The sequence below is a fragment of the Cryptomeria japonica genome, chromosome 4, assembly GCF_030272615.1.
Source record: "Cryptomeria japonica chromosome 4, Sugi_1.0, whole genome shotgun sequence".
In the NCBI taxonomy this organism is placed as follows: Eukaryota; Viridiplantae; Streptophyta; class Pinopsida; order Cupressales; family Cupressaceae; genus Cryptomeria; species Cryptomeria japonica.
In genome coordinates, this window is record NC_081408.1 from 668,477,362 (window position 1) to 668,486,729 (window position 9,368).

A 9,368-nucleotide genomic window follows, 5' to 3' on the forward strand; every position below is an offset into this window, starting at 1 on the left:
GGAGCACTCGTTTCAGCGTCCTATGGAGCAGGGGAGCATGTAAATCCAATTGGCCCACGAGCAGTATGGCGGTCTTCTCGAGAGGTACCACAATCCATTCCTCCCGTCATCCCTTAGGAGGAGCAATCAGCGAAAGGAAGGCAACATATATTATCGGTACTAAAATAGGAAATTCTCTTTGCACATTGAAACCTAATAGAACAATAACAATTCATCCCAAAAAATACTATACATAAAGCACTCTAAAATTGAAGACAAACCTATTATGAATAAAGAAAGCTAAAATCAGGGTCTGAACCTTTTAGAACCTTGCAAATTAGCCTTGTAAATCTTCCATTGTCCTGTAAATTCTCTCTCTTGCAGGGTGCAACTATTTTGGCAAAATAATCATTGAAGCGGGCATTTCAAATTTTTGGACACGTTTACAAACTGAGGCGGGCGTTTCAAATTAACGTGGGTGTTTCAAATCAACGCAGACATTTTCAAATTAGCTGTGTTCAAATCTTTTCCGTCAACCGCAAAACAGCAACATACCTCCACGACAGCGGGATGGTGGGTCCGAGAACATGTCTCATGGCATCATGGAGGGGCATGCGATTTTGGAGCTGCATCATGGCATGGCATGCCGTTTTGGAGCCAGAATAGCTACAGCCGTATTTTGTTGCATTGTGAGTCATTTCAAAAACATCCTTTAGTTATTCCAGAAGCGCTCTGAGTAGTTGTTGAATCATTCTCAATTCTTACAGGTATTTTGTTATCGCTTCTTCTTTACTGTTGTTTGGGTGTATTTTGTTATTGCTTCTTCTTTACTGTTGGTGTTGTTCCTCTTTTTAATCGGTTTAGCCTTCTCTTTCTGCTTTGTATGATCTGAAATCTTGCAACCCTTATTAGTTTTAGGTCTTTCTAACACAAAATTGCTTTGCTCCATGGAACCCAATATTGTTCAAAGCGTCCTTCTTCAAAATCCCTAGACCCAGCTCGCGCTCACTGTATGTCAACGTACCCAACTGGTGACAAGTGGTCAATCTTGTTCTTGGAACCTATCCAAATGCTCGAAGGAATTCTCTTACAGATTGATGAAGTTTAATAAAACTAAAAGTATAGATGGAAAATGGGTACTTGAGCCTAATCAAAGAAAAATAATTAAAACCTGGGACTTACCTTTAGGTTCCTGCTGGCGGTCTCCATACTCATGTAGTTTTCACGCATGATCGTGTAATTCATTGGGCAACGCCATTTTGATTTGAAAACCCTACTCGCCTCTGAAATCCTTAATAAAATTGATATAAATGAAATTTCTAGGCGTATGGGGTAGGTGATTATATTTTATAGTGCTCAAACACATTAAAACTAGCTTGCCCAAGGGTGTATTCTCCATAGCGCTGGGTGGTTTCTTAATAAAAACTGGTAGTGTAGGAACTATTGCACAGGCTGAAACGTTAAACAATGATATTTCCTTTCTTGTTAGGCCAATCAAACTGCCAGAATTTGTTTCATAAATTTCGTTTTAAATATTTACAATGTACAAGTTGCACATTTTCTATCAGTATTTTGGATAAAAATACTTTGGCCGCCTGTGATTGGCCTTGCAGAGGGCTGTAGATGCATTCACAGGTTTTCTCAGTTTTCTTCGTTTCTGGACAGGAGGCTGCATATTGTGACACTACAGTCTGTACCACCGCTGCTGTTGCCCTAGTCCCTGGGGCTATTTCCGCCCCCCTGTCTCTCTGCGTTTACATTCCACGTACTTTGACAGGTCTAAAATGCTCTGCCTCTTCCATTTCACCTCCTAGTATGGACGGCTAAGCTTTTGATAATGGTGAAATTATCAGGTAAATACTACGATCTATCTTTTCATTTTTCCTTCTGTATTTCTCTTATAAAAGCGAATATAACATTTCATCGTGTACTTGATTTAGCAGATGCTGCAAGTATTTTTCACAAAGTTGGATGGAAATTGTTTTAATGCCTGCCTAGAATGGACGGAATTGGAAAGATGGGTAAGCATATATTGAGAAACATAAATTTTCAAAATATTTATAATATTATAAAATCTTAAAATATTGTAATACCAGTGAAATTCTGCAATCACAATTTATAACTCAAAAAGGTTTTACAGAATAGAGCAATTTTTTTGAAAATTCGTCAGGTTTGGTCTCTTAATTATTTTGCTTTCTTCTAGATGATCAAATTTGAATGAATTTCTTAACAGTTTAAGCTGATAACTTCATATTTTGTAAAATCTACTTTAGAAGACCAAGTTATGGCATTAAATTTGAGAAGCACTTAACTACGTCTATCCTTTTTCTGACTATGTATCTTTCTTTGTTCTATATTTCTATACAAATTAAAGAGTGCTAGTTTTATTCATTGCACTACTCATACATTAAGTGTAATAAGTAGTGCAAAATTTATAGAGATTTAATATTTTTCTTTTGGGTTCCAGAAGCAGTCATTCTTCAATTTTTTTTCTGTTGCCTCCTTGTTTTCTACTTCACCACCTGAAATCTATTCTTTCTTTTTCTGGTCTGGTTTTCCATCCATTGGAGAGTCTACGTTTGTTCTTTTGCCTTTTGTTGTTGATTTTGGCTTCTTACAAAGTTATGTCTATGGCTTGACTTTAATGGTCCTGTTCTTACTCGAATCTTGTGTCTATGTTCGATTTGAATGATCAGGTATGGAAATTTTGTACAGTGTTTCATAATATTGATGTCATTGATCCATCAGAGATAATGAGCAATGCAAGTGGGTGATGCGGAACAAGGACCTTATGTTCTATATCTTAGAAAAAATAAAAGATGACACTAGCACTGATTTTAAACTTAAGCAAGAGAGGAGCTTGCTGGATTGGCTATCTTTTAAATCAAGGAATTGTGGATGCTCTTCTTGCCATAACAAGCAAAGAAGACAATAAAAATGCACCTTTTGAGAATGTCAAACATAGTTTAGATCAACGGATGCAGTGTTTGGTACAATTGGGATGTCTCACATGGCTTTCTCACCAACTCATGCAATCTCATGTAACAGAATATGTAAATGCACTTATTGACATAGTGCTTTCTCAAAACAGGTCTACCTCCAGCAGTGCTAGCTACCAGACAAAACGGCCATTGAATATCTCAAAAAGCTCTTCACAAACTGCTAAAATGTGATTGAAAATATGAAAAAGAATTTTGTGGAATAAATATATTATAGATTGTATATTATAGTTTTTAACAATTTGCAATAACTGCAAGTATTAGATAATTTTGGATAGTTTTTAACAAACAGCAAAACAAAAATGACCATTTTAAGTGATCTTAGTTGTAATATTTTGGAAGATGTTTCTAGATTGACTGCATATGAAGTTAATTTTGTGAAAAGGACCTTATAAAACTTGTGATTAAGTTTGACTTCTTCAGTATTCAACAATGTATGTGATGGTGTATACCCTAGCTATATGAATTATGTTCCAACTCTCTCTTTGTGCCACTGCCAACAGGGGACATGTTAACAGTTGAACAGAGGTGTGGTTTTGTATGAAACAGAGCAACTGCGAATGCCATACTGCCATCACCTCTAGACAGGGATTCTAAGCAATGGCAGGTGGGGACTTGTTTCAGGTAAAAGGTCAGTTTAAAAGTTTAAAATAAAACCTTCCTCCAGCACCAGCTTATGGTAGCTGTTCAAGCTTCTTCCCATCAAGTAATAATAGTACATTTCTTCTTAAATTATATATTCAGATAATAATAAAATACATTACAAACCTGCAGGGTAACATAATTGACAATTCAGACCTATAACTTAGAAGTCGGTCCAACTATCCAGTTAACTTTACCTCACCTCATATCTTTCCAATTACAACACCAAAATAAGACAGCAGACCAACATTCTATTTGCTGTCTTGAAATTCATGATTCTACACGTTTGATTTGTGATGGGATATGCACTACTTTGGAGAAAAGATTGCAAATCCATCATTATAAGCTAGGAACCATCGCTATTACAAATTTGTTCATCCACAAGAAGACTAAACTACTGGATGAAAGAGTTTGGCTCTCTCAACGAAATGTTGTGCCTATAGTTGTCTACATAATCCTAAAATGAGCTTTGTTGGTTGTAATTTGGATTTTGTCTCACGGTGAACAGTCAGATGTCCCTGCAACGTTGTGGAACACAGATTATAAACTCTAGAAAAGTCTAGAGCCTTGTTAGTGAGCTCGGAAGATATATGGATGAAATAAGAGTGAAGATTAAAGTTGCTATGTACACTATCTACTTGTAGACTTCCTTCTGCGCATTATAGATTGAACATGTCCTGTAATTCTCTCATCTGATCAGCGAAGCAAGAGTAAGATTGGTACAATACTTCACCATGTCAAGTCTATAAGGATATTCCTTAATGAGTTTGTTAACAACAAAGAAAAATCTAGGTTACTGGGTTCGCCTCTGGGCCCCCCTGGTATGGGTCCTAGTTCGACCGGGTCCGGTTCGAACTGGGTTCAACCAAGGTTCGAAAAACCCACAGTGGGCTTGACTAGGGTCGAACCTAGTCGAACCCAGAGTCGAACCCGGGCGGCCCGTAAAGTCAAAAGACAATGCAAATTTAATTTTTTTTTCAATTCCGCCTTGTAAAAAGTGAAAGTTATAACCTAAAATTGACTTCTAAAACATTGTATTGACTCATTTCACCTCATTTGTGTTGCAAACAAAAGTTTTATGAGAGCAGGTTGAAGAAAGGGTGAACAAAATTTGGCTTCCAAGATCAAAGAGGAGTTGAAGACTGATTTTTGAAGCTTCAACAAGTGTTGCAGCATCATTTCCATACATTTTCAAGCTTCCATTGGCTGCAAGAGGTAGGTTTTTAAACATTTTTTTCCAACTTTTTTTGTTTCACAAATTGTCAAACATGAAACTTGAATTTTTTTTCATTATTTAGTTTTTGTTTTTGAGTAATGTTTATATTATTTCTTGCCATAGGAACTAGAATGGCATCTACATCTTCCTCCATTGGCAATGAACAAATAATTGCAAAACAAAGAAATGATCCAAATTCTCCCTTATGGAAATATGTGGACATTATAAAACAACTTCCGGGAGGTGGGGGATTCCATTGGAAATGCCATGGATGTGATATTGAACGTAATAGTTCATATTATTGGGTGGTAGGCCATTTGTGTGGAATAAAAGGAAGAGGCATCAAAAAATGCGTTGGAAAAAATGGTAAACCTAGACCGGATGAGACAGTGATGAAATATATTAGGGAGCATGAGGCGGCAGAAGAGAGGGAAGCTCGTAGATTGAACCAAACCGTATCAAAGAAAACAAAGGGAATGCAAGGCCCTTCTAATCCCACTATTGTAGTAGAAGACCACCCCTTCTTTGCCACAAATGAACCTCAAAGTGAACCACCCTTGATACGTAAAAGAACAAAGGGACCTTTAGAAACCGCATTCTAAAATGAGAGTAGAGACAATGCTGAGGAAGATATAGTAAGGTGCATTTATGCAAATGGGTTGTCATTCAATGTTGTTCGCTCCCCATATTGGAAGCAAATGATAAAAAGTGTTAATGAGGCTACAAGAGGGTATAAGGGCCTCGGTTATGAGAAGGTATGTGAAACATTATTGGAGAAAGAGGTGAAAAGGGTTGAAGATGCATTGAAACCCATAAGGGATTCATGGGTTGAGACATGTGTAACAATTGTTTCGGATGGGTGGACAGATGCTAAAAACTGTCCCTTGATCAATGTCATAGCGGTGTCCCCTAATGGGGCAATGTTTTTGAGAGCTGTGGATTGTGAGGGCCAAATAAAAGATGGCCAATTTATTGCAGAAATTCTCATCTCTGCCATTGAGTCTGTGGGACCCCACAATGTTGTCCAAGTCATAACGGACAATGCAAAAAATTGTAGAGTTGTTGGTTTGTTGGTTGAGCAACGTTATGATCACATCTTTTGGACACCTTGTGCGGTACATTCACTCAATTTTATACTACAAAGGATTGGGCAAAAAATAAAATGGATCAGAGATGTGTATGCAGAGGCTGAGTACATCTAGATGTTCATCACAAACCACCACATGTCTCAAGGGATTTTTAGAACCTATTCGAATTTGGAGCTATTGAAGGTAAGTGAAATAGTAATTTAATTTTACATTTTTTGATTTTTTTAAATTTTCAATGTTCATAATATCATTGTGTAAGCTATATTGTGTATTCTTCTTTAAAGTTTGGCTTTATTTTTTAATCATTTGACATTAATTTGTGTTATAGGTTGCTGAGACCCGTTTTGCATCAAACACAATCATCTTAAGACGACTTGTGAAAGTTAGAGTGGCACTATGCAATATGCTGATCAACACCAATTGGACTGTATGAAAGCAAAGTAGCACTGAGAGGGCAGAAAAAATTAGGGATAGAATATTGAATGAGAAATGGTGGGATCTTGTTACATATCTCCTAAGTATCACTGAGCCCCATCATGAGCATGATTTGCTATACAGACATGGATAGGCCTTGCATAGGTGAGATTTATGATGGCATTGACTCAATGTTTGAAAAAATAAAGGTCACTATAAATGAAAAAGAGAATGATCCTTAGGAGAAATTCTTCAAAGAACTAGAAGTAATTATTGTAGAAAGGTGGAATAAGATGACCACTCATTTGCACCTTCTTGCCTATGCCTTGACACCTAAGTACTATAGCAATCAATTTCTTGATAAACCAGGAAGGATTCCACCATGGAGAGATCTAGAAGTATTTGATGGGTACAAGGCAGCATTTCTTAGACTATATCCCGATGATGATTTGCGAGATGTTACAAATGAGTTCATAGAATTCGCAAATGGGAATGGTCTGTGTTGATGCACTTCGTCATAGATCCAAGAAGGATGCTCATAGCTGGTGGTACTTCCATGGCACATGCTTCCAACACCTACAACCCCTCGCTATAAAAGTTTTATCACAAGTAAGTTTAATAAATTAAAATTTTAAATTTACAAGTTTTAGTTTATTTATAGTTTACTTTGTCTTCATAGGTTGCTAGTAATTTTATTTTTATTAATGTATAACTTTAATTGTTTACTTTGTCTTCATAGGTTGATAGTTCATCTGCTTCAGAAAGAAATTGGAGCACATACTCTTTCATCCACTCAGTAAAGCGCAATAGGCTGCTATCAAAAAGAGCGGAGAATTTAATATATGTGCATTCCAACCTCCGTCTTCTTTCACACAAACAACATGACTACACACAAGGGGAAACACAAATGTGGGATATAGAGCCAGAGCATACTGATTTGGATGCCCCTGCTTCTCAGCTTCTTGCATTGACACTTGATGACTCGGAAATTGAGCCAACTTATAGTGCAAGTGCAAGTGGCATTGGCTCATCTAATGTCAATGTCAATGAGGAGGAGGAGGAGGAGGAGGATGAATTAGATAATCCATTTGATGATTAAACTTTAAGTTTATATTGTTGAAAGTTGAAACAATGATACTTGAATATTTTGTCATTTTGATATTAAACTTGATGTATATGATGCTATTATGGTATGATCATGATGCTATGATTACAAGTTTATGTTTGTTTTGTTGTTTATATGATGCTATGTGACATGCAAATTTTAATTCATGCTTCATAAAAAAGCTTCATAAATATCAATATATATATATATATTTACATGTTTTTGTACCAACGAACCCAAACCCCTTTTCAAAATTTTGTCGTACCGACGTACCGGGTTCTTCGAACCCGAACCGGTGCCCGAACCCGAACCGGCAACTTAGAGAAAAATGACTGAAATATGTAAAAAGATTAGATGAACAACAATATCAGAGTAAGAGAAAATGACTGAAATATGTAAGCAAACTAGAGTAAAAGGGGCACGTTGGCTACTGATTCTATAGAATCAGATTGCAGCAATATAAATGATGACAGAAGTAACAATACGCACAATGAATACCACATAAACTGATCTTTTCATATAGTTACTGTCTTTACAATTGTTGAGTGTATGGAGGGCCTAAGACAATATACCTCTTTTGACATAGATTTGTGTTATACTTCAGTTATTGGTTACATAACTCTCAACAGCCCAACACACAATTTTTACATTACTACTGAATTGCAACAGAACATAACAAATTGGCTACAACAAAATATTATTAAACCTGTGGTCTACAAGGGCCTAGACACACAACAAAAACCTAAAAAGCAAGGAAAACAGGAAAATATTAATACATAAGGAAAAATATCATTGTAGGAGTAGCATTGTATATTGTACTGACATTTATTAATTGACTTTTAATAAGCCTACTGACATTAAATTTGACTACTAAATACTCCAGATTGGAAACAACTAAATTAATATTACCTTCCTTAATGAATAGTCAGTCTATTGAGTTTTTCAACTTGGCTTTTCGCAAAGAATTGGTTATTAAACAATTCAATTCTAGAGTTTCACATTTCATTGATGGACTGCAACATTCTCTTACAGTTCTAAATTAAAGAAGTCTGGGAGAAGTCCCAAGTTGGTTATGTAAGTCAAACTATATACAACCTTTTTCATAGAATTTCGTACAAGCAGACATTGGTGGATTCCTTATTATTTTAGCATGCTTAGTCTAAGTCTGTGAAACCAGCAAGGTTGAAGCCATTGTTCTTAAATAATTCAATTCTGAACTTTCATGTTTCATTTCTGTACTGCAAAATTCATTTTTACAGTTCTAAATTGAAGTACTCTAGAAGTCACAAATCTAGATTCCAGATTTAAAGCTAAATTCTGGCTTGGTGTTGGTTAGGTGAGTCTACATACCAATTTTTTCATGGAATATTATACAAGCAGACAATGGTAGATTTGTCTCTATTATTTTAAAAGCTAAATTATGCTCCAATTGTTTTTGAGAATTTCTTGCGATTCTGACACATTTGTTATGAGAGATGAAAATATTACTTTATTGTTTTACAACTCAAGACCAAGGAGATGACGTGGAAGACCTAAGTAAGAGACATTAAATGTTCGACTTAGATCTTTCTTAACTTCTATTAGCTCAATGCCACTTTCAGTCATTATAATCAAATAAGTTGGCAAATCATGCTTATAACTATTTGTCAATCTCCCTTCACCAATCACTGCACAAGATGGTGTTTTCCTTGAAATACATATCCTCTGTTTGATACATATTATTGCCCATATGAATTATTTTGGATGGTGTCAAATTTTGGGTCAAGTGAAAAGCTATTTCTCATTTCGTGAGTCATTTTTGAATGAAATGTCTACATGGTCATGACTGTGCATAGCTGATTGAACAAGCTTCTCCACCTGGTCATGAATGTTATATTAATATTACCTTCCTTAATGAATAGTCAGTCTATTGTGTTTTGGAGTGT

The 9,368-nt window shown here is 35.9% G+C and overlaps 1 protein-coding gene across 7 annotated transcripts; it reads left to right on the forward strand.

The window, feature by feature from the left end:
• The first annotated feature begins 285 nt into the window (after positions 1–285).
• On the forward strand, positions 286–7,537 carry LOC131061842 (uncharacterized). 7 transcript variants are annotated; one of them, XR_009372369.1, is made up of 5 exons: positions 303–746; positions 1,645–1,832; positions 1,923–2,000; positions 3,482–3,602; positions 4,695–4,850. XR_009372369.1 is itself a non-coding variant. In XM_059220037.1 (4 exons), the coding sequence occupies exons 3-4, from the start codon at positions 1,923–1,925 to the stop codon at positions 7,435–7,437; spliced, it is 438 nt and encodes a 145-aa protein (XP_059076020.1). In that variant the 5' UTR covers positions 286–746; positions 1,593–1,832; the 3' UTR covers positions 7,438–7,537. The 7 variants fall into 7 exon arrangements, 4 of the variants coding, with proteins under 4 accessions (XP_059076020.1, XP_059076021.1, XP_057851685.1 ...); XM_059220037.1 differs by lacking the exons at positions 3,482–3,602; positions 4,695–4,850 and adding an exon at positions 7,078–7,537 and having other exon boundaries at positions 286–746; positions 1,593–1,832; XM_059220038.1 differs by lacking the exons at positions 3,482–3,602; positions 4,695–4,850 and adding an exon at positions 7,078–7,537 and having other exon boundaries at positions 286–746; positions 1,648–1,832.
• Positions 7,538–9,368: the final 1,831 nt, after the last annotated feature.

Excerpts from the sequence above, each read along its gene's own strand:
- LOC131061842 (XM_057995701.2), top strand. The coding sequence starts at position 6,825 with ATGGGAATGGTCTGTGTTGATGCACTTCGTCATAGATCCAAGAAGGAT. Across the intron at positions 6,948-7,077 it reads CTATAAAAGTTTTATCACAA|GTTGATAGTTCATCTGCTTC; the intron begins GTAAGTTTAATA and ends TTGTCTTCATAG.